Genomic DNA, 25,754 nt, shown 5'->3' with positions numbered 1-25,754 from the left:
TTCATTAATCATCTGAAAGTTCATTTTCTATAATTTCCAGTTTCACTTTCTTTCATGTGGAAAGAGAACCACTTTGGAAACAATCTGAGTCCAGAAATCCTTATTGATTTTTATGATTACAAAAACACAATCTTTTGTGGGGCCATCTAATACACCAACAATGTCTTTGAAAACAACTTGCATTTTTTATTAAAAAATTTTTTTTTCAAAAATTTTTTCTGGCAAATTGTGCATTTCTTAAAAAAAACTAATTTATTTAGTTTAATTGGAGGATAATTACAATATTGTGGTGGTTTTTGCCATGCATCGGCATGAATCACCCATGGATGCACATGTGTCCCCCATCCTGAACCCCCTTCCCACCTCCCTCCCCACCCCATCCCTCTGGGCTGTCCCAGAGCACCAGCTTTGAGTGCCCTGCTTCATGCATTGAACTTGCACTGGTCATCTATTTTACATATGGTAATACACAAGTTTCAATGCTATTCTCTCAAATCATCTCACCCTCCCCTTCTCCCACAGAGTCCAAAAGTCTGTTTTTCACATCTGTGTCTCTTTTGCTGCCTTGCGTATAGGATCGTCATTACTGTCTTTCTAAATTTCATATATATGCATTAATATACTATATTGGTGTTTCTCTTTCTGACTTACTTCACTCTGTACAATAGGCTCCAGTTTCGCCGACCTCATTAGAAGTGACTCAAATGCGTTCTTTTTTATAGCTGAGTAATATTCCATTGTGTATATGTACCACAATTTCCTTATCCGTTCTTCTGCCTATGGACATCTAGGTTGCTCCCCTGTCCTAGCTATTGTAAACAATGTTGCAGTGAACATTGAGGTACATGTGTCTCTTTCAATTCTCATTTCCTTGGTGTGTACGCCTAGCAGTAGCATTGCTGGGTCATAAGGCAGTTCGATTTCGAGTTTTTTAAGGAATCTCCACACTGTTCTCCATAGTGGTTGTACTAGTTTGCATTCCCACCAACAGTGTAAAAGGGTTTCCTTTTCTTCACGGCCTCTCCAGGATTTATTGTTTGTAGACTTTTTGATGGTGGCCATTCTGACCGGCATGAGATGATACCTCATTGTGGTTTTGATTTGCATTTCTATAATAATGTATGGATTTGAGAGTTGGACTGTGAAGAAGGCTGAGCACCGAAGAATTGATGCTTTTGAAGTGTAGTGTTGGAGAAGACTTTTGAGAGTCCCTTGGACTGCAAGGAGAGCCAACCAGTCCTTTCTGAAGGAGATCAGCCCTGGGATTTCTTTGGAAGGAATGATGCTAAGGCTGAAACTCCAGTACTTTGGCCACCTCATGTGAAAAGTTGACTCATTAGAAAAGACTCTGATGCTGGGAGGGATTGGGGGCAGGAGGAGAAGGAGACGACAGGATGAGATGGATGGATGGCATCACTGACTCAATGGACGTGAGTCTGAATGAACTCTGGGAGTTGGTGATGGACAGGGAGGCCTGGTGTGCTGCAATTCATGGGGTCACAAAGAGTCGGACACGATTGAGTGACTGAACTGAACTGAACTGAACTGAATAATGAGTGATGTTGAACATCTTTTCATGTGTTTATTAGCCATCTGTATGTCTTCTTTGGAGAAATGTCTGTTTAGTTCCTTTGCCCACTGTTTGATTGGGTTGTTTGTTTTTCTGGTATTGAGCTGCATGAGCTGCTTTTATATTTTGGAGATTCATTCTTTGTCAGTTGCTTCCTTTGCTATTCCCCCCCCCCCCTCATTTTGAAGGCTGCCTTTTTACCTTGCTTATAGTTTCCTTCATTGTGCAAAAGCTTTTAAGTTTAATTAGGTCCCATTTGTTTATTTTTGTTTTCATTTCCATTACTCTGGGAGGTGGGTCATAGAGGATCTTGTTGTGATTTATGTCAGAGAATGTTCAGCCTATATTTTCCTCTAAGAGTTTTTTAGCTTCTGGTCTTACATTTAGATCATTAATTCATTTTGAGTTTATTTTTGTGTATAGTGTTAGAAAATGTTCTAGTTGCTTTCTTTTACAGGTGGCTGACCAGTTTTCCCAGCACCACTTGTTAAAGAGATTGTCTTTCTCCATTGTATATTTTTGCCTGTTTTCTCAAAGATAAGGTGTCCATAGGTGCATGAATTTATCTCTGGGCTTTCTATTTTGTTCCGTTTATCTATATTCTTGTCTTTGTGCCAGTACCATACTGTCTTGATGATTGCAGCTTAGTAGTGTAGTCTGAAGTCAGGCAGGTTGATTCCTCAAGTTTTTCAGGCAGGTTGATTCCTCAAGTTCCATTCTTCTTTCTCAAGATTACTTTGGCTATTTGAGGTTTTTTGCAGTACAGTAGAAACTAACACAACATTGTAAATCAACTATACTTCAATAAAAAGCAAAGTTTTATATTAACTTTAATTAATTAAATTTCCTAAAATGCACTCTCTTGCCCATGTATTTAACAAGTTTAACTCACATAAGAAGCAGGAATATTGGATGCTGAGACAACCCATAGCTTCAAGTTGTTGTTCATTCACCATATCGTGTCCAACTTTTTATGATCCCATGGACTGCAGCATGCCAGGCTTCCCATCCCTCACCATCTCTTGGAGTTTGCTCAAGTTCACGTCCATTGAATCCGTGATGTCATCCAACCATATCATCCTTTGTCACCCTCTTCTCCCTCTGCCTTTAATCTTTCCTAGTATCAGGGTCTTTTCCAATGTGTTAGCTCTTTGCATCAGGTGGCCAAAGTATTGTACCTTCAGCTTCAGCATCAGTCCTTCCAATGAATATTCAGGGTTGATTTCCTTTAGGATTGACTGGTTTGATCTCCTTTCTGTTCTAGAGACTCTCAAGAGTTTCACTAGCACCACAGTTTGAAAGCATCAGTTCTTTGGTGCTCTGCCTTCATTATGGTCCAGCTCTCACATCTGTACATGACTACTGGAAAGACCATCACCTTGACTATATGGATCTTTGTCAGCAAAGTGGTGTCTTTGCTTTTTAACACACTATCTAGGTTTGTCATAGCTTTCCTGCCACGTATATGCTGATATTTTACTTTTAGCTTGTTCTCAATTTCCCCATTTGAGAAATGTCAAGCCATGTTTATCTCATGCCTTCATAAGCAGACTCTGAGATGAGGATATGAGCTATGGATGCAAGTGATTTATCTGGGAGTGGAGCTCCGGTGACACTGTTAGGGGAGTGGGGATGGAGAGAGGAAGGAGAGCCCGCCAGCAATGGGCTGAGTTAGTGAGCAGGCTGTTGCTGGAGGCATGGAGGCACCTGGGGCTTGCTTCTGCCAGAGACTCAGGGAGACTGCTGAGCTGTCTTCTGAGTGGTCCCACCCACAGGGCGAGGGAGCTGGGATATTTATCCATTACCCGCTTCCAATCACGGGCTGCTGTGGCCACTCTCACTCACTCCCTCGCCTGCCCAGGGTGTGGGCTGATCATGCTTCTGGCCAAAGAACACACACAGGCAGAGTCTCAGGCAGCAGTGAGGGAGTGCCGGGGGATTGGGACCTGTAGCCTTGTCCCACGCCCTCTCCCATGCCGTTCTGACGGCTTGCTGCTGCTTCTTCTTGCCTAGGCTGTGTGCACATCGAGAAAGCAGACATTTACTTCCTTATTGACGGGTCTGGCAGTATCCACCAAGACGACTTTCTCACGATGAAGGTGTTCATGAATGAGGTGATAAGGATGTTCCACGTTGGACCCGACAGAGTCCAGTTTGGAGTCGTTCAGTACTCGGACGAAGTCAGTCCTCAGTTTACCCTCAGCCAGCACTCCAGTGTGGCGGGGCTGGAGGTAGCCGTTGACAGCATCCAGCAGAAGGGAGGGGGCACCAAGACGGGTGAGGCCCTGGGCAGCATGATCCAGGTCTTTGCAGACTCTGCTCGCAGCAACGTGCCTTGGTATCTCATCGTTGTCACTGACAGCCAATCTATGGACCCGGTGGCTGATGCTGCAGAGGCGCTGAGGGGCCATGGAGTCACCATTTATGCAGTTGGAGTCAGAGATGCTAATATTGCTGAGCTTCAAGAGATTGCTGAAGACAGAATGTTTTTCGTGCATGATTTTGAGTCCTTGAAGGCCATCCAACAAGAAGTGGTGCAAGACATCTGTTCCTCAGAGAGTAAGAATTTTTTCCTTCACTCTCACTCTCTCTCTTCGAGTATATATGACTAATCTATTTGAATAGGCTTCATTCTGGAACTGGGGATTCACAGGTCTAAAAGTATTGGATGAGCTAGAATAAACCAAGCTGGTTCATATGATAGATCTCTATAATATGGCCGTGTCTTATTTTGAGACTGATTTAGGGTGGGTCACAGAAATTTATTTCCTTGACTTCCACTTCCATCCCCTTTATAAATATTTTCATGCTGTATATGTGTCACCCCAGACTCTCCCTGGGAACTTGTAATTAATTGTTTCAGACTCTGAGTAAATGTTCTGTCCTTCTCCTTTTCCCCTCCAGCCTGTAAGAATAGGAAAGCTGACATTATCTTCCTGATGGATGGTTCAGAATCCATCTCTCCAAAAGACTTTGAAAAGATGAAGGAATTCATGAAGCGAATGGTCAACCAGTCTAATATTGGTGCTGATGAGATTCAGATTGGCCTTCTGCAATTCAGCTCAGACCCCCAGGAAGAATTCAGGCTCAACCAATACTCCTCAAAGGTGGACGTTCACAGAGCCATCTCAGACGTTAAGCAAATCAACGGTGGCACATACACTGGGAAAGCTCTGAACTTTACTCTGCCTTTTTTTGGGAGTTCAAGAGGAGGGAGGCCCAGCGTCCATCAGTATTTGATTGTAGTCACTGATGGGGTCTCCCGGGACAATGTAGCTATACCAGCCAAGGTCCTGAGGGACAGAAACATAATTATTTTTGCCATTGGGGTGGGTGAAATCGAATTCTCTCAGCTTTTGGAGATCACTAACGACCAGAGCAAAGTGTACTATGAAGAAAAATTTGAGTCCCTGCAAAATCTGGAGAAGGAAATTCTTTACCAGGTTTGCATTCCACAAGGTGAGTGACAGAGGGCTTGTTAACTGATCCACAAACCCTCGGTAGGTGTCAGGGACCTGGTTGCCTATCTTAATAAAACTAATACTTTTAGCCTTGTCCTGGGGAATCTTTTTTTTTTTTTTTTCTAATTTATTTTATTGAGTATTGATTTACAATGTTGTGTTAATTTTTGCTGCACAGAAAAGTGATTTAGTTATACATATATGTATATATATATTTTCATATTCTTTTCCACTTAGCATTTGTCACAGGATATTAAATATAGTTCCCTATGCTATAATAGGACCTTGTTTATCTCTTCTCTGTATACTGGTTTATATTTGCTAGGCCCAGACTCCCAATCCACCCCTTGGCCAATCCTCTCCAGTGGGTAACCAGAAGTCTGTCTTTTATGTCTGTGAGTCTGGTTCTGGTTTATAGATAAGTTCATTTTGTGTCATAGTTTAGATTTCACATAAGAGTGATGTCAGGTGGTATTTGTATTTTTCTGTCTGACTTACTTCACTTAGTATGATAATTGCTAGATCCATCCACATTGCTGCAAATAGCATTATTTCATTATTTTTCATGGCTGAGTAGCATTCCATTGTGGATGGTGCTTTTTGTACAGGGCCAGGTCTGTGGACTTCCATAGGTTAAAACATTACATCTCCACATAACCCTGTTAATAATTAATTTATATATATTATCAATATTTTACAAGTGAGAAAACCAAGGCACAGCAAAATCAGGTTGTTTAGTCTAAGTGAATAGCAGAAATGAGATGTGAACTTAAGGCAGTCTGGTTCTAGAGTCTGCATACTAAATGCTGTTCTATATTGCCCTTTGGTATGGTATAACAGAGTACAACAGGACTTCTCAAACTTTAGCATGTATTTGAATAACCTGGAGAGCTTGTTAAAATGCAGTTTCTGATTCAGTAGGTTGGGTTGGGATTCTGCATTTGTAACAAGCTCCCACATGATGCTGATCCTGCTGGTCTTCTAATCACACTTTGAGTAGGGGGTTATATGGTACAGTGTGTGTGTGCATGCTAAGTAGCTTCAGTTGTGTCTGACTCTTTGAGACCCTGTGGACTGTAGCCCAGCAGGCTCCTCTGAGCATGGGATTCTGCAAACAAGAATACTGGCGTGGGTTGCCATACTCTCCTCCAGGGTATCTTCCCAACCCAGGGGTCGAATTTGCGTCTCTTATGTCTCCTGCATTGGCAGGTGGGTTCTTTATCACTAGTGACACCTGGGAAGCCCAAAGTAAAGTACAGTATGGTACAATATAGTATACAGTGTAGAATTATATGGAAGAATATATAATGAAATGCATAAAGAATATATAATGAAATGCATCAACCCCATGTGAGGCAGATGCTATTTGTGTGCTGTGAGCTACTTCAGGATTCGTGACCTCCAGAGGAGAGAATTTTGATCTGAGAGATGAGGCTTGATCACTCGAATCATTTGTGTAATAAAATTTTATTAAAGTATAAAAAGGATAGAGGAAGCTCCTGACATAGACATCAGAAGAGGGCAGTAAGAGTGCCCCCTTGCTAGTTTTTAGCAAGGAGTTGTATATCTGTTAGCATGTTGCTAATCAGAAAAAGAAGCACCTCAAAACTGAGAGAATTGCATCAGGCGCCTCTCCCACCATATGCATTTTGAGATAGTATTGGCAGAAGGTGCATCATCCCCAGTCATAAAACAATTGACATGAATCTTAAAGAAAGGCAGATTTCCAAGCAAATGCATAGTTTCATTAACATAGCTTAAGAGAACATTCCCATGAGTAAGATGTACTGGTTTGTTGAGCCCTTATTGGTTCAAGGTTTGAGTCTTAGGTGCAACAGATTTGAAGAAAGGCAGATTCCAAGGCAAATACATAATTCATTAACATAGCTTAAGAAAAACACTTCCATAAGAAAAACACTTTGGTTGGCTCAAGGTTTGAGGAAAGTTAAGTTCAGGCAGAACCAGGTGTCCTCATGACACCATAGAATTTAAAAGAAATCTCCTTTTAATTTTGTATAGAGAAAGAGAAAAAAAAGTCTGCCACTTACAGATTATTTCCTCCAGTTGGGGAGCCCTAGCCTTCCTACCTGTTGCCCTCTCTTTATGATACTCAATTTCCAGGTGAGAAAAATAAGAGAGAGGTTACGAAGCACAGATGGGAAATAATGGTGGCAGAGTTTGAACTTCCCAGCAGTTTGGTGTCAAAGCCAGAGCCAATTTTTTAGAGTATTAAATGAACATTTTTGATTCTACTATCTCAAGAATCAATCCTAAAGGAAATCAACCCTGAATATTCATTGGAAGGACTGATGCTGAAGCTGAAGCTCCAGTTTTTTGGCCACCTGATGTGAACACCTGACTCATTAGAAAAGACCCTGATGCTGGGAAAGATGGAAGGCAAAGGAGAAGGGGATGACAGAGGATGAGATGGTTAGATAACATCACTGACTCAATGGGCATGAGTCAGCAAACTCTGGGAGACAGTAAAGGACAGGGGAGTCTGACATTCTATGCTGCTGCTGCTGCTGCTAAGTCTCTTCAGCCGTGTCTGACTCTGCGCGACCCCATAGATGGCAGCCCACCAGGCTCCCCCATCCCTGGGATTCTCCAGTCAAGAACACTGGACTGGGTTGCCATTGCCTTCTCTGCTGGCATGCTATAGTCCATGGAGTGGCAGAGTCTGACATGACTTAGCAACTGATCGACAAATCTCAAGAATATCACTACTTTGCAGTGCCTTTGGTAAATTCAGAAATAAACTGAGGGACTTCCCTGGTGGTCTGTGGTTAAGACTCCATACTCCTAGTGTAGGGGATCCAGGGTTTGATCCCTGGTCAGGAAGCAGATCCCGTATCCCACAGCTAAGAGTTCTCAAGCCACAACTGAGACCTGGCCTTGCCAAATAAGTAAATGTTGAAAAGAAATCAATTGAAAAGAGTACATGTATAGAATTATCTTTTTAAAATAAGCATGGATTATGGAATGTCCTTAAACAGTCCAGTTCTTCAGGAACCAAAGTCCTATTTATTTTTGCTGTTGTTTGTTCTGTTTCATTTTTATTGTCTGTGATTATCCTGGAGAAGAGCAGAGGTACAGGATTCCAGCTTGTCTTCTCAGGTCATTTTGAGCCATTTAATAAATTAGGATTTGTAGTTATCTCCAGTTCTGTGTTAGCTGGTACTTTAATAATGGCTAAACCTAACTGATTCTAGAATTATAAAGCTGAATCAGACAAACTTTAGAGGTTATCTGGTGAGAGTCAACCCTCTTTGTTAACAGGGAAAGAAAGTGCTCCTTGCATTACAGGGTAAACCCACTGAAAATGCTTCTGGGGAAAATGTAAATTAGAAATGTCAGAATAATATACCATACTCAGAATTTTTTTTTTTTCTGAATTCAGATCTGATATAGAAATGGGATTTACATCTGTGAAAACTCTTTATGGCAAACTTCAATTAGAGACTTAAAAATCAAAACAAAGCCAAGATGTTTTATATGGAAGGATGGGAGTAAGGCACATTCTGTCTTTTCAATTCCAGAAAGACATCTGGACAGCTCGCACAGAATGTGGCACTTAGGGGATTGAAACTCATGAGTGAGCCCTGGGTCGCAGGTCCCTGAGAAACTTCAGCCACTGTTGATGACTATGTTAACTGGTGAAGGGTCCAGTGTTTATTTATTTCCCTTGGAACTTCCTTCTCCCCTAATTTGCAGTTTTGTTTTCTGATTCTGGGCCAAATACTGCAGTCTATGCTGATCTGAAGAGAGAACGTTTGTCTTCATGTCCTGTCTGGCTTTGACAATCCAATATCATGCTTGTTGTCAAGAAATAGTTAATAAGTAGCAGTCCTTTTGGGGTTGAGAAATTACATTTTGAAGTTTGCACCCAAATTCTAATCCAAATGCGTTTGTAACCATTAACTTTTCCTCCTTAGTGAAATTTTGTAGATGGTCTTGTTAGGAATGGGTAGGTGTAGCCAAAACTGTGGTTTTTCCAGTAGTCATGTACAATGTGAAAGTTGGACTATAAAGAAAGCTGAGTGCTAAAGAATTGATGCTTTTGAACTGTGGGGTTGGAGAAGACTCTTGAGAGCCCCTTGGACTGCAAGGAGATCCAACCAGTCCATCCTAAAAGAAATTGGTCCTGAATATTCATTGGAAGAACTGTTCTAAAGCTGAAACTCCAATACTTTGGCTACCTGATGTGAAGAACTGACTCATTTGAAAAGACCCTGGTGTTGGGAAAGATTGAAGGCAGGAGGAAAAGGGGATGAAAGAGGATGAGATGGTTGGATAGGATCACTGACTCAATGGACATGAGTTTGAGTAAACTCTGGGAGTTGGTGATGGACAGGGAGGCCTGGCATATTGCAGTCCATGGGTTTGCAAAGAGTCAGACATGACTGAGTGACTGAACTCAACTGAGGTGTAACCTGAAAGATCAGTGGGCCTTCCAATTCTAGCTACACCCTTCTAGGAGGGCTTAAATATTTTCAGGTAGGACAAACATAAAATTGAGAGTGATAATCAGTCTTGATCTTTTCTAATATGCTTCTCTGAAACAAGGTATCTGCATGGGTGATGAATGAAACTTCCAGAGCAGACGGGAATAGTACAGCTTGTGCTGAAAGAGACTCAAGGCTGTTTTATATTTTGTCTTCATTCATTTGGGGAACATTTAATGAGCCTTTGTGTTAGACACTGGGAAAGTAAGAAGACATAGTCTCTACCATGAGGGAATGTTTGTTCAGAGAGAGAGAAGGTCTTGTACAGTAAGAGGGGATATACAGGGGCATCTAATAGCTCAACTCGAGGACCTGGGGTCATGAATCACAGATGCTTTAGGGAGGGGGCTTTTGAACTTCAACTTGAAGGATATGTATGAGTTAACCAGATTAGAATGATGGGAATGGGAAAGGATACTTCAGGTGGAAGGAATAGGATGTGCAGAGGTTCTTTTGAAACAGGTCTTATATGAAACAGTATATAGGTATCAGTTAGTTTTTGCTGGGTAACAAGCCATCCCCCAAAGTAAAAAACAAAAATTTGTCACTGAAAATAATCAATAATAAGAATAGAAATCTTTTCTGTTTTGTTTTCTTGTTTTTTCTTTGAGCTAAACTGAGGACTAGCCTGGAAGCCCACTTCCTAGATTACTCTGAGAAACTTCTCCAGAGAAATAGTTTTCAGTATAGTTTTATATTCTGTCAGAGCAAAGAACATTAAACAAGTCAGGGCTATATTTCTTCAAAGTTTTAGAAAAAAAGGAACAGTCCAGCAAGTACACAGCAAATCAGCATGGCCTTGGCACTTGGGAAGGGTGTCTTATCATCAAAGGAGAACAAGCTTTGGCATCCCAGGAAGAGAGGCATTTAATCTTTATTTTTAACATGGATGTTCTTTACTTTTGCGTCCTTTTCTCTAGTTATTGAAGCTGATGTACAATGTCTGTTTGTTGGCTACAAACAGGCTATTTTAGTTGGATAAAATTCAAGTTAACTCACGTGTAAGCCAGGAAGATTTCCCTATATCTCAATATGTGAAAATTTCTTTCATCACACCATTATTTCACTTATACTTCTGTAGGTTGGTTGGAGATTCTCCTTGCAGGACCAGATTGACTGATAATCTTCTGGGCTGGGTTGTGCAGTCATAGGTGACTAATTGGATTTCCTTCTCCTCTACCTTCAAAGGATGCAGTGTAGATTTGTCTGTAGCAATTGATCTCTCCACTCCCACGAGGCAAGTTCAGCAGAGGCTTCGAGGGTTATTGCCAGAGCTGATGCAGGAGCTGGCTGTGCTTCCCAATATTAGCTGTGATGTTACAGGCCAGACCAACGTGATGCTCCGCTACCTGGTTCCCAGCTCAAAGGGCCAGCTCATCTTTGACTCAGGATTTGAAAAATACAGTGATGAGACCATTCAGAAGTTCTTGATTCACCAGATTGCGAGAAGCAACCATATGGATGTGCATTTTTTGCAGTCCCTGGGAGAGAGTGCTATCTGTCTGTCTTCTGCCAATGTGAAGGTAAAAAATGCTAAGAAAATCTGCTTTGGAGCCATTAGGCAGAGTTGGAGGGATAACACTTTTGTGACTGAGGCCAACTAAATTGTTCTTCACTGGAGAGCTTACCCAGAGGAGCTCTGTTCTCTTACTCAGTAAAGACCAAAAAGAGACGTGTTTTCATTCAATCAGCTAATATTTACCAAACCCTGGAGGCTCTGCTGAATGCCGATAGGAATAAAAAGATAAAGTCCCTGCCCTCAGGTTGTCCACAGCTAGTGATTCCAGATTCCTTCATGGCACAAATTCATTCCAGACATCTTGAAAGATATTAGTTCCTATGGTCACTCATTGTCATGTACAGTAAGGCTCTTTATTTTTCTAACCATCCCCTTGAACCACCTTTAGTGACAGTTAAAAGCTTCCTAGCAGTTAAACTTCCCTTCCTGGGTCCCCAGAACTGTGCACCTACAGGAGTCACAGGAGCAAAACGTCTCATATAACATGTACTAGCAAATTACATCCCCGAACTTTGAAAGTTACATTGAATTTTTCTTTCAATCCCGTATCCTGTATCCAGTGGGTTTATTTCTTGAAAAATAGAATTCACTTTTTAAGTTAATTTTCTATGGGTAGAAGCAGCACGTTTTATTTGTAGAAAATGCGTTAAAGTTTGGGGAATTTTGCATTGATGAAGATGAATATTGTAAAAGTTTTTGGAATATATTTTTAAGTCAATACATTAAGCTAGTTCAAATTCTTCTTTTCTGGGGGCTGGAGAGCATGTAGGGGAGGACATTGAAGTATAAGTGACTGTGTAATAAAGTCACAAATAGATGAATGGGTAAAACCAAAGGGAACTGGGTGAAAGGCTGGGTATACCAGAAGACCCAACTCACAGCATCTGTCTTCTCCATTGCCTTTCCCCGATTCCCTCCCTTCCTCCTCTCTCTCTCCCTGCTTCTGCAACTCCCTCCTCTCTCCTAAACAACAGGTCCTGCTAGTGTTTACAGATGGACTGGATGATGATTTAGAGAAACTGAAGGAAGTATCTGAGCTTCTCCGCAGCAAAGGTAAGTGCAGGGCGTTGCCCTGTGGGGCCTTGTTCCCCCGACAGGGCTGACACAGTCTTGCAGATTTCCAGACGCTGACCCCAGGTCGTGGGACCTCAGTGCCCTTGAAGTTGACACGCAGTCTCCCTCTTCATATGAACTGGGGGCTATTCAGGGCTGAGAGACCCCAGACTCCACATTCTCAGTACTTACTAAGGGTCGCTCTGAGTGAGACAGGACTGACCAATTACCAGCCTGGAGTCTGCTTTGGAGGGTCACAGGGGCAGCTCCTGCCTCTTGTGGAGTGGGGGGGTCTCTGTTCTTCTAGGCTCTCTGGGAGCCATAGGTCTCTTTTCTTCCTAAACTAAAATCATCCTGGGCCTTATTTCTTCTCCTGCCTTTCCTACCGCTGTCTCCCTGAGTCTTTCTCTTTAGTCATCTCCAGGGGCTGCTGCACAATATACATGTACATGTCAGTCAGTTCAGTCGCTCATTCGTGTCCAACTCTTTGCACCCCATGGACTACAGCACGCCTAGCTTCCCTGTCCATCACCAACTCCCAGAGTTTACTCAGACTCAAATCCATCAAGTCAGTGATGCCATCCAATCATCTCACCCTCTGTCATCCCCTTCTACCGCCTTCAATCTTTCCCAGCATCAGGGTCTTTTCAAATGAGTCGCTTCTTTGCATCAGGTGGCCAAAGTACACATATATCCGTATACTCTAAATATAGTTGGTTTACATTATTATATTTATTTCAGGTGCCAAACATAGTGATTCCATATTTTTATAGATTGCAATCCATTTAGAGTTATTGTAAAATATTGGCTTTATTCACTGTGCAGTACAGTATATTCTTGTAGCCTATTTTATACATGGGGGTTTGTATTTCTTAATCCACTACCCCTGTCTTGCTGCACTCCACTCCCCACTGGTAATGACTAGTTTGTTCTCTGTATCTATGAGTCTGTTTCTATTTTGTTATATTCACTTGTATGTTTTTTTTTTATGCTCTACGTATAAGTTAATAACATAAAGTATTTGTCTTCTGTCTGACTTACTTCACCAAGTACAATACTCTCTACGTCCATCCATGTTGTTGCAAATGGCAAGATTTCACTCTTTATGGCTGAGTAATACACCCTTGTATGTAGAGTTTACCCTTGAACAACCTGGAGGTTAGGGGTGCCAAATGTCCCTGCAGGTGAAAATCCATATATAACTTTATGGTTGGCCTGCTGTATGCACAATTTAATCCACAGTTGAATCCATGGATTCAACTAGCCATACATTATTATCGTACATGTATAGCTATACATCATTGTAGTATTATAGTACTGAAGTATTGAAAAAGTTTGCATTGTAGGTGGGCCCATGCAGTTCAAACCCATGTTACTCAAGAGTCAGCTGTGTATAACCACATCTTATTTGTCCATTTATCTATCCATGAATATGTAGGTTGCTTCCATATCTTGGCTATTGTGAGTAGTAGTGCTATGAACATTGGGTTCAATTTATCTCTTTGAATTCGTGTCTTTGTTTTCTTTTGATATATACCAAAATGTAGAATTGCTAGATCATATGGTAGTTCTATTTAAGTTTTTCTGAGGAAACTCCACACTGTTTTCCACAGTGGCTGTAACAACTTTCATTCCCACCAACAGTGTAGGAGGATTCCCTTGTCTCCACATCCTCACAACATTTGTTGTTTATAGACTTTCTGATACTAGCAATTCTGACAAGGTGTGAGGTCATACCTCGTTGTGATTTTGATTTGCGTTTCTCTGATGATTAGTGATGTGAATATCTTTTCATATGCCTGTTGATCATCTTATGTTTTGGGGAAAAGTCTATGCAGGTCTTCTGCCCATTTCTTAATTGGGCTGTTTGCTTTTCTGATATTGAATTGTGTGAGCTCTTTATAAATTTTGGATATTAACACTTTATTGGTCATAACATTTGCAAATATCTTCTCCCAATTCTATAGGCTGTTTTTTTTTTTTCATTTTGTTGATGGCTTTTATTTTTGCTGTTCAGTTCAGTTCAGTTCAGTCACTCAGTTGTGTCTGACTCTTTGCAACCCCATGAATTGCAGCACACCAGGCCTCCCTGTCCATCACCATCTCCCAGAGTTCACTCAAACTCACTTCCATCGAGTTGGTGATGTCATCCAGCCATCTCATCCTCTGTCGTCCCCTACTCCTCCTGCCCCCAATCCCTCCCAGCATCAGAGTCTTTTCCAATGAGTCAACTCTTCGCATGAGGTGGCCAAAGTACTGGAGCTTCAGCTTTAGCATCATTCCTTCCAAAGAAATCCCAGGGCTGATCTCGTTCAGAATGGACTGGTTGGACCTCCTAGCGGTCCAAGGGACTCTCAAGAGTCTTCTCCAACACCACAGTTCAAAAGCATGTTGCTGCTGCTGCTAAATCGCTTCAGTCGTGTCCAACTCTGTGCGACCCCATAGACGGCAGCCCACCAGGCTCCCCCGTCCCTGGGATTCTCCAGGCAAGAACACTGGAGTGGGTTGCCATTTCCTTCTCCAATGCATAAAAGTGAAAAGTGAAAGTAAAAGTGAAATCATGCAGTCGTGTCCGACTCTTTGCGACCCCATTGACTGCAGCCTACCAGGCTCCTCCGTCCATGGGATTTTCTAGGCAAGAGTACTGGAGTGGGGTGCCATTACCTTCTCCGTCAAAAGCATGTTAGCTCCTATTTATTTCTGCTTTTGTTTCCTTTGCCTTAGGAGATAGACACCACCCCCCCCCCAAAAAAAAACACCACCACAATTTATGTCAAAGAGTGTTCTACTTATGTTTTCTTCTAGGAGTTTTATGGTTTCTGATTCTCTATTTAGGTCTTTTATCCATTTTGAGTTTTTTTGTATATAGTGTGAGAAAATGTTCAAATTTAATTCTTTTACACGTTCAGTTTTACCAGTACCACTTACTAAAGAAATTGTCTTTTCTCCATTAGATAGTCCACCTCTCTTTAGGCTTCCCTGGTGGCTCAGATGGTAAAGCGTCTGTCTGCAATGCAGGAGACCTGGGTTCAATCCCTGGGCTGGGAAGATCCCCTGAAGAAGGAAATGGGAACCCACTCTAGTACTCTTACCTGGAAAATCCCATGGATTAAAAGCCTGATAGGCTACAGTCCATGGGGTAGGGAAGAGTTGGACATGACTGAGCAACTTCTCTTTCTTTCTTTATTCTCTTGCCATAGATTAATTGACCATAAGTGTGTGGGATTATTTCTGAGGCCTTTATTCTGTTCTGCTGATATATGTGTCTGTTTTTGTGTCAGTATGTATCTGTTTCGATGACTGCAACTTGGTAGTATTGTCTGAAATCAGGGAGCATAGTACTTTCAGCTTTGTTCTTTTTTTCTCAAGATTGCTTTGACAAATCAGGGTCTTTTTGTCATTCCATATAAAATTTAGGATTATTTGTTCTAGTTATGTGAAAATGTCATGGGTATCTTAGTAGGTATTGCCTTAAATGGAATATTTCTGTGACAACTTGCTTTCAACTGAATTTAATGCATAGATTGCCACTGGAAGTGTAAAATGTTACAGCTTCTCTGGAAAGGAATTGGGAGTATATAACAAAGGACTGCAAATTCTGCCTATCTGCTAAATCTGCAATTCCATTTCTGGGAATTCATTTTAAGGAATACTTAAGAAAATGTATACAACTTTTAACCATAAGATTTTACAGTAGCCTGTTTACAATAGCAAAAAGCTAATGGGCATGTGTGTGGGTCTGTGTATCAATTTGATGTTTAAAATATTAATGCTATTAATTGTTCTGAAATTCTATAGTACTTTTTAGTCAAATTTAAAATGCGTTCTTTTCCATATGTTTTCTGTTTTGTGGAAAAATCCAGATGACTTGTTAGTGCTTGCGTTGATAGAAGAAGCTAAGTACCATGTGCAACCTTCAAATCTCAGAGGGGCAGTTCCCTGAGGCAGGCCCGTATGTATAAACAGTATCTTTTTGGTGAACAAAAGCAACAGGAAGCAAAGGTTAAAGAAAAAGAAACAGACCTAAAAGTGGAGTCAGAATTGGCTCTTCCCTGCAACAGGACTACCTGCCCTTTGTTGCAAAACTTCTAAATAACCCTGCTCCTCCCCTTGCCTGCTTGGAGTAGTTCTCTCGGGGTTGCTTGAGATGCTATCTCCTGGACTTGAAGTTCTAAAAATTCCCACTGAATAAAACATAACTTTTAGGTTGCGAATATTTTTTAAGTTAACAGAAACAAAAAACAGGGGCTACACGAGGGCTCTGAGAGTCCTTTCTGGTTCCTAACTGTTTACCTTTATAGAGTGAACCTTTCTAGTTCTAGAGTCCTAACTGTTTACCTGTTAGCTGCTGGGATATCAGACCAATTCTTTAGGAAGGCACGCTGTGAGCTGGCTTTGATTTGAGGAAAAACAGTTTGAGAAAAAGACAGATGAGGATATAGGAAGGATAGGATGATGATGCGTATCTGGGGATCTGGGGCCAAAACAAGTCAGACTATTTGAAAGACATGCAAGGAAATCGCCCACCTGTTGGTCTTTTGGAGGATTCTCTGGACTCCTGACTATTGGCCTGGAAGGCGTCCATAAATTAGAGGAGCTCCAGGAGCTAGAATTTGGCAGAGGATTTGCGTATAATCAACCTCTGAGCATCACACTGCACAGCCTTCCGAGCATCTTACTGAAGCAACTTGTAAGTTTTCCTTATTTTTTTTCTTTTCATGCTCGTATTTCTAAAACCTTGAGGGAATTTTGTTTCTTTAGTGTGTAATGTGTCGTAGGCTAATACAGCATTGAAAAAAAAAACCATTATGTGACATGGATTTTATTTTCAGGACACAATTGTAGAAAGGACATGCTGCAATAGGTATGCAAAGAGCTTTGGAGGGGACGGACACAGAGGTGATGGTGGGAGCCCAGGGGGAAAGGTGAGTTCTTGCTGGGTGTGTGTGGGGGAAGGGGAGAGAGGCTTGGTATCCATTACACTCGAGGCCTGTGTTAGGTCTTTAACACACCTTTTCTAACTCTGTCCTTTTAACAGACCTCTTTTACAGGCATAAAATTGGGGCTCAGAGAGGGAACACTGTTTTCCTGAAGTTGCACAGTTACAAAGAGGCATTTTAGGATTTCAACCCCTGTGTCTGCTTGACTCCAAGGCTCATATCCACTATACTACTGCTGTCTCCTTACATTTATTTGGCACTTTCACAGGTTCTACCACCACACAGAAGTTTTCACATGTCCACAAAATTGTCACTTGTCCAGTATCTGTTTTCTTTGCGGTATTCAAAGCCTCTTCCCCTCTGATCTAATATTCTATTTTATACCAGTAACCTCTGAGGATAAATACAGTCACTGGTTTACTGGTGGTTGATTTGCATCTCTCTGTTAATTCTGTAGTTAAGTGATAGGAAAATTACTGCTTCCTACTTGTAAGGGAGACTGTCTCATTAGAAATGGTTCTCAGATACCCGGGACACAAGGTTCCATTCTCACAGGACTAGAGCATCATGATGGGTAGATAATCACAAATTCACATGGAAGGTTGAATCAAACCCTTTGGCTTTTACATTCTCTTTTCACAAGTGGTTTTCCACGAGATGGAATGAGCTCTTACTGACTTCTTAGATCAATCTTAATTTTGAACAGTGTACAATTACTTTTTGAAAAATAAATTGCAGTCGTGCCTTAGCGCTAGATTTCCCCCCCTCTTATTATTCTTAAATGCAGGACTGGAAGGTCAGAAAATCAAGCTTGGGAACCTCTTGATTATTTTTTTAACAACTCTTTTTGAGACCAAAGATGGAAGCATCCTGAATTCTTGATTTCTCTGCTCTGTTAGTGCTTGGATGTATTACTTTCTGGAGAAGGCAATGGCACCCCACTCCAGTACTCTTGCCTGGAAAATCCCATGGATGGAGGAGCCTGGCGGGCTGCAGTCCATGGGGTCGCTAAGAGTCGGACATGACTGAGCGACTTCGCTTTCACTTTTCACTTTCATGCATTGGAGAAGGAAATGGCAACCCACTCCAGTGTTCTTGCCTGGAGAATCCCAGGGACGGGGGAGCCTGGTGGGCTGCCGTCTGTGGGGTCGCACAGAGTCAGACACGACTGAAGCGACTTAGCAGCAGCTGCAGCATTACTTTCATCTTTGTTAATTATAAATAGGCCCTGGCTCTCATATTTTGTTTACTGTCTTTTAGACTTAATAAACATCTCTGGCTATAAAATGGTAAGCCAGACTTCCTTGAGAGGAAATAATTTGTGTGTTTAGAAATCTAAGAAGACTAAAAATAAAAGAGAGACTAAAGGGTTGACATACAGAAATAAGCAACCATTTCTCATAAGTTATATGTGCTTTTGTTGTTCAGTTGCCCAGTCGTGTCCGACTCTGCACCCACATGGACTGTAGCACGCCAGGCTCCCCTGTTCTTCATCATCTCCTGGAGCTTGTTCAAACTCATGTCCATTGAGTCAGTGATGCCATCCAACTATCTCATCCTCTGTTGTCCCCTTCTCCTCCCGCCTTCAATCTTTCCCAGCATCAGGGTCTTTTCCAATGAGTCAGCTCTTCACATCAGGTGGACAAAGTATTGGAGCTTCAGCTTTAGCATCAGTTCTTCCAATGAATATTCAGGATTGATTTCCTTTAGGATTCACTGATTTGATATCCTTGCAGTCCAAGGGACTCTCAAAAGTCTTCTCCAACACCATAGTTCAAAAGCATCAATTCTTTGGCATTCACCTTCTTTATGGTTCAATACCTTTAAACTTAAAACTTTAAACTTTAAAGGCTATAACACCTGTAAATCTTATTGACATTTTGTAAAACCAGTTCAAAGCTCTTTAAAGTTTCCCTCAAACATTTAATTTGGACCTATTTTGGCTTGGATTTTCATGATGGAATGGCTTGAAAAGGTGTTTTAGAAAAACAAAAATAGGTTGATGTACCAGGCTGTAAAGACAATTCAAGTTTTCACTTTCAGTTCAGTTCAGTTTAGTTGCTCAGTTGTGTCCAACTCTTTGCAACCCCATGGAGTGCTGCACACCAGGCTTCCCTGTCCAACACCAACTCCTAGAGCTTACTCAAACTTATGTCCATTGAGTCGCTGATGCCATCCAACTATCTCATCCTCTGTCGTCCCCTCCTCCTCCCACCTTCAATCTTTCCCAGCATCAGGGTCTTTTCCAATGAATCAGTTCTTTGCATCAGGTGGCCAAAGTATTGGAGTTTCAGCTTCAACATCAGTCCTTCCAAAGAACACCCAGGACTGGTCTCCTTTAGGATGGACTGGTTGGATCTCCTTGCAGTCCAAGGGACTCTCAAGAGTCTTCTCCAACACCACACTTCAAAAGCATCAATTCTTTGGCACTCAGCTTCCTTCAAAGTCCAACTCTCAAATCTATACATGACCACTGGAAAAACCACAGCCTTGACTAGATGGACCTTTGTTGGCAAAGTAATGTCTCTGCTTTTCAATATGCTATCTAGGTTGGTCATAATTTTCCTTCCAAGGAGTAAGCATCTTTGAATTTCATGGCTGCAGTCACCATCTGTAGTGATTTTGGAGCCCAGAAAAATAAAGTCTGACACTGTTTCCTCTGTTTCCCCATCTATTTCCCATCAAGTGATGGGACCAGATGCCATGATCTTCGTTTTTTGAATGTTGAGCTTTAAGCCAACTTTTTCACTCTCCACTTTCACTTTCATCAAGAGGCTTTTGAGTTCCTCTTCACTTTCTGCCATAAGGGTGGTGTCATCTGCATATCTTGAGGTTATTGATATTTCTCCTGGCAATCTTGATTCCAGCTTGTGCTTCATCCAGTGCAACGTTTCTCATGATGTACTCTGCATATAAGTTAAATAAGCAGGGTGACAATATACAGCCTTGACATGCTCCTCTCCCTATTTGGAACCAGTCTGTTGTTCCATGTCCAGTTCTAACTGTTTCACTGTAAGACAGGCCAAAAGTATTTGTTTCTATATGTCTCTGTGCATTATGCTTGATATTTAGTAGATTATCAATAAAATGTCAACTCAGTGAGACAAGGGTGTCTATCAGTAACAATTTTTATTTCATGTAGATTTGAGAAATGAAGGATTTGAAGTCATGTTATTTGTTTTGACTTCTTTTTTCCTCAGGGAGAGAGGGGTTCTGATGGGTTACCTGGTTACCCTGGTGAAGAAGGTAGTCTTGTAAGTACTGAATCTTATTTTTCTCCTTAAAAGAATATGGTAAAAGGGGTCAAATATTACTCATACTTAATTGCACTTAAGTAATAAATTAAAGAGAACCAAAGCCATTCTTATAATAAGATCACTCAGGTTCTGTCCTGACTAGTTAAAAAGGTGATGGAGTTATAGTTGCCCACTGATGGTTTGCATATAACCCTGGATGCATCGTAGGGTGAGGAAAAGTTCGCCAACATGTGATTACCATGGATAACAATGTGCATTACCATGGATAACAATGTGGACAGAATTGTCAGCTTGGGGACTGGAGTTTACCACATTAGAAGTTAAGACTGAAATGATTAAAAGTTATTCATTTTATTTCAAAATAACAAAAATAAACCCATTGCAGAAATGACACATTCCTTTATGAAAAAACCCTATATTTTCCAAAATAAAATACTTTAGTGACTGCGTTGTTTTTTGTAGTTTTAAATGTCTTTAATGTCCAATTTATTAGACAGCAACTGTGCCACTATAACGGCTTTTGTACCAAGTCTGTTATGATGTTGCTTGGTTGTGGACTTCTTAAAAGCTCTGCTGTATACTTGGGAGAGAACATGAGTGAAAAAGGAAAGCATAATATTTTAGTGTAGTTGGGAAAACAGTTTTAGCTTTGTGAGTACCCTTTCTCAAAAGGTCTTGGGGACCTGAGGGGTCCCAGGACCAAACTTTTCATACTGCGTGTGTACACAGGTGTTTATGTTCTAATCACTCCACCTAGAATAGCATGTCGCTTTATTATTCTGAACATTTAGAATGCTTGAACTTGGAAAGTAAGCAGAAAGTAAAGAAAAATGCTGAGGCCTATGTAAGTGGATCTATTTCTTTAATTACGTTTGTGGGAGAATTGCTCAACTTTGCTTTATATTTTGTCTTGGCAAGCGTGGTCTCAGATGTTAGAAATACATTCAGAAATGTGAATTGTGAACTTTTGTTATTTTACTTAGCAGTAGTGATAATATTACTTCCTATTTTTATGATGTTTTAAGAGGTCATGTAAGTGTTATTTATTTTTTTTCTGTTTGGCTTGTGGTTCAGTGAGCCTGGTCAAGCTTAAGAGAATAACTTAAGATCTGACCAACCCGTTAGGGCCATTGATACTAATTTCAAACAAATACCGTCTTCAAGCCTGCCTCTGTCTAGGACGGGTGATGATTTTGTCTCCATTCTCTAATGTCTTCTTAACACCCTAAAACCAAGATATTTTATAAAGACCCTCTAGTACAGAGCTAGGAATATAATATGAATGATATACATAGTCTTATATAATTAAAACATTTTAAGTAGCTGCCTTAAAGAAAGCTTAAAAAAAAAGGTGAAATTAATTTTAGTAACATTTAACTCAATAAACCCTAAGTGTAATCAGCATGTAATTAATATAAAAGTTGAGATAGCTTACTTTAGAAAATATGCTGCCTTTGAAATCCAGTGTGTATTTTGTTCTTAGATCACATCTCAAATGGACCAGACATGCTTCAAGCAATCAGTAGCCACCATGTGACAACATAGCTCAGCAGCGCTTGTCTTCTTTCCATTTCTCCCTAGAGAGGTGACTTCTAACCATGAAGTTCTCTGAATGGCTTTTAAAGTTGCTTCCCTGCAAAGCAGGTCAGACTGGACTTAAGGTCAGACTTCTGCTTAACAGCAGAAGCACCACTTGCAGGTGGACAGGTTTCAGAATGTGTCCAGAATTTGTAAGTTCAAAGTGTACAAGTCTTTCCGAATCCAAGTTCCTACTGCTCATCTCAAGATAGGTCAATCCACTGAGAGACAGGTGTTTGGTCAAGAGACAGCAACTTTTATTTGGAAAGCCAGCAGACTGAGAGAGTGAATTAATGTCCCACAGAACCATCTTGCCCAGGTTTGAATGCCGTTTCTTTTTATGGAGCGGAAAGAGGCAAGTGATGAGGTGAAGGAAAAGAGGTGTACACTGTTGCAAGCCAGACTGGAGGGGTCGTGTTAATTTTTTCTTTCCTGCATCCATTCATGGGTGGGCCTGGTCAGGATGTTTCCTTTGAACTAAACAAAGGTATTTTGGCTTAACACAGGAACGGGAGGCAGGGTTAACTGAGATGGGCCATTACGTGTACTTTAAGCTGTAGGCAACATCCCTTTGGTGATTAACTTGCAGCAAAAGCCACAGAATGTAAAGGTTATGTTACTGAACCCAAGTCTGTGTGCCCATGCATAGCAAGGCCAAACACTGCATTGAAGTTGGAGCACAGAAAGGTTCATTTCAGGTTAAGCAGGAAGAATGGGCAGATGGTGCCCCCAAACCTGAACTCTCTGAGGGGGTGTGTTTCAGCGAAGTGGTTTAAAAGGCTAGATGGGGGAGGGTCATCCCAGCTGTGTGATCAGTTCTTGCACAATTCTCTGATTGGCTGATAGTGAGGTAACAGGGCTGTTAGGTTAACAATATCAATCCTTAGGCACCAGTGGGTCTGGGGGCTACGTGCTCATGATCATCTAGTAGTTAATTTCTTCCATTTGGTGGTGGTTTTAGCATCTTAAGAACTCGGTAAATATGATCAAATACCATTATCTAGGTACTGTAGAGAGGAGCTACAACAGAGGGTATGGAGGAGGGATCCATCCCCAGTAGGGTCCTGCTTGGTTACAATTAAAGTAAAAGAAACCCATCCAACGTGGAGTCAGATTTGTTCTTCCCTATTACAGGAAGACAAGTAGCCAACTGTTTCAGATATCTATTTCCCCCTGCCCCCAACCCCAACAACAACAGCAAGAACACCCATGGTGGTACAAAACAGCAGTCACCCTCTGGGATGCTGGGTGGGGAAACTGAAAAAGGAACTGTTTCCTGCTGTTTGCTGGGTTTCTGTGGTCTCCTCCGCTTCCCTCTGCCCCTCGTTCACTTGCTGCCTGTCCTCAAGCCTGGGGCTGGAGGACCGATGCTGAGGTGGCTTCCTCTCCATCCCTGCAGGGGCTGGGAGGCAGAAGGGCAGGCTGAGGTGGAGTGGCAAGGCTGCAGAGTCTCACAGGGAGGGGCCATGCAACAGCCAGGGCTGAAGCTTGCTGGCCACGTTCTGTTGGTTGCGAGGGTGTCACTAAATCCAGACCAGATTCCAGATGGGGTTGGGGGATTAGACTCCTCCTCTTGATGTGGGGGTGAAGGGCCACAGAGCAGAGGAGTGTGGAGCTTTCCTTGTGGCCATCTTTGGAAAATAAAGTCTGCCAGACTCGTGGATACTGTATATTTTCAAAATTTACCTGTAATGAGATTTAGGGATTTTGAAGAAAATTAGAGAGACCAAGGGAACATTTCATGCAAAGAGGGGCACAATAAAGGACAGAAGTGGCATGGAGCTAACAAAAGCAGATGATATTAAGAAGAGTTATCTTTGAGAAGATAAACAAAATTGACAAAGCTTTAGCTAGACTGATCAAGAAAAAAAGAGAGAAGAATCAAATCAACAAAATTAGAAATGAAAAAGGAGAGGTTACAACAGACAATGCAGAAATAAATCATAAGAGCAACTACATGCCAATAAGATGGACAACCTGGAAGAAAAGGACAGATTCTTAGAAAAGTGTAATCTTCCAAGATTGAATCAGGACAAAATAGAAATTATGAAGACACCAATCACAAGCACTGAAATCGAAACTGTGATAAAAAATCTCCCAAAACACAAAAGCCCAGGACCAGGTGGTTTCACAGGTGAATCCTGTCAAACAGTTAGAGAAGAGCTAATGCCTATTCTTCTAAAACTCTTTTAAAAAATTGCAGAGGAAGGAACACTTCCAAACTCATTGGCCTCATATGAGACCACCATCACCTTGATACCAAAATCAGACAAAGACAACACATAAAAAAAAAATTACAGGCCAATATCACTGATGAACATAGATGCAAAAATCCTCAACAAAATCTCACAACAGAGTTCAACAACACATTAAAAAGATCATACACCATGATCAAGTTGGTTTATGCCAGTTATGCAAGGATTCTTCAGTATATGCCAAGCAATCAGTGTGATACATCATATTAACAAACTGAAAGATAAAAGCCATATGATAGTCTCTATAGATGCAGAAAAAGCCTTTGACAAATCCAGTACCCATTTATGATAAAAACTCTTCAAAAAATGGGCATAGAAGGAAACTTCCTCAGCATAGTAAAGGCCATTTGTGTTAAACTCACAGCAAATATTATTCTTAATGGTGAAAAACGGATGCATTCCCTCTAAGATCAGGAATAAGACAAGGGCGTCCACTCTCACCACTATTATTCAACATAGTTTTGGAAGTCCTAGCTATGGCAATCAGAGAAGAAAAAGAAATAAAATGTATACAGGTTGGAAAAGAAGAAGTAAAAATCTCACTGTTGGCAGATGACATGATACTAAACATAAAAACCCTGAAGATAGTATCAGAAAATTGCTAGAGCTAATCAGTGAAGTTAGCAAAGTTGCAGGATACAAAATCAATACACAGAAACCACTTGCATTCCTATACACTGACAATGAAAAATCAGAAAGAGAAATTAAGGAATCAATCCCATTCACCATTGCAACAAGAAGAATAAAATATCTAGGAATAAACCCACCTGAGGAGACAAAAGAGCTGTACACAGAAAACTATAAGACATTGATGAAAGAAATAAAAAATGACACAAACAGATGGAGAGATACTCTATGTTCCTGGGTTGGAAGAATCAATATCATGAAAATGATTATACTACCAAATGCAATCTACATATTCAATGTGTTCCCTATCAAATTACCAATGGCATTTTTCACAGAACTAGAACCAAAAAAAAATCTCACAGTTCATATGGAAACACTTAAGACCTTGAATACCCAAAGCAATCTTGAGAAAGAAGAATAGAACTGGAGGAATCAACCTTCTTGACTTCAGACTATACTACAAATCTACAAGACAGTATACTGTCTTAAAAACAGAAATATAGACCATTGGAACAAGATAGAAAGCCCAGAGATAAACCTACATACCTATGGGTACCTTATTTTTGACAAAGGAGGCAAGAATATACAATGGGACAATGATCAGTTCAGTTCAGTTCAGTTCAGTTGCTCAGTCGTGTCCGACTTTTTGCGACCACATGAATCGCAGCACACCAGGCCTCCCTGTCCATCACCAACTCCCAGAGTTCACTCAAACTCACATCCATCGAGTCAGTGATGCCATCCAGCCATCTCATCCTCTGTCATCCCTTTCTACTCCTGCCCCCAATCCCTCCCAGCATCAGGGTCTTTTCCAATGAGTCAACTCTTTGCAGGAGGTGGCCAAAGTACTGGAGTTTCAGCTTTAGCATCATCCTTCCAAAGAAATCCCAGGGCTGATCTCCTTTAGAATGGACTGGTTGGATCTCCTTGCAGTCCAAGGGACTCTCAAGAGTCTTCTCCAGCACCACACTTCAAAAGCATCCATTCTT

General features: G+C 41.2%; 1 protein-coding gene across 1 annotated transcript in view; it reads left to right on the top strand.

The window, feature by feature from the left end:
* The window catches only part of LOC102391810 (collagen alpha-4(VI) chain), a 152,227-nt gene that overhangs the window by 31,879 nt on the left and 94,594 nt on the right, over positions 1–25,754 (top strand). The window contains 7 exon segments of the mRNA XM_045166790.1: positions 3,523–4,129; positions 4,475–5,029; positions 10,725–11,059; positions 12,030–12,108; positions 16,653–16,798; positions 16,941–17,033; positions 20,249–20,302. Of these exon segments, the coding sequence (XP_045022725.1) occupies positions 3,523–4,129; positions 4,475–5,029; positions 10,725–11,059; positions 12,030–12,108; positions 16,653–16,798; positions 16,941–17,033; positions 20,249–20,302 (1,869 nt within the window).

The sequence above is a fragment of the Bubalus bubalis genome, chromosome 1, assembly GCF_019923935.1.
Source record: "Bubalus bubalis isolate 160015118507 breed Murrah chromosome 1, NDDB_SH_1, whole genome shotgun sequence".
Classification (NCBI taxonomy): domain Eukaryota; kingdom Metazoa; phylum Chordata; class Mammalia; order Artiodactyla; family Bovidae; genus Bubalus; species Bubalus bubalis.
This window is presented reverse-complemented; position numbering and strand designations above follow the sequence as displayed.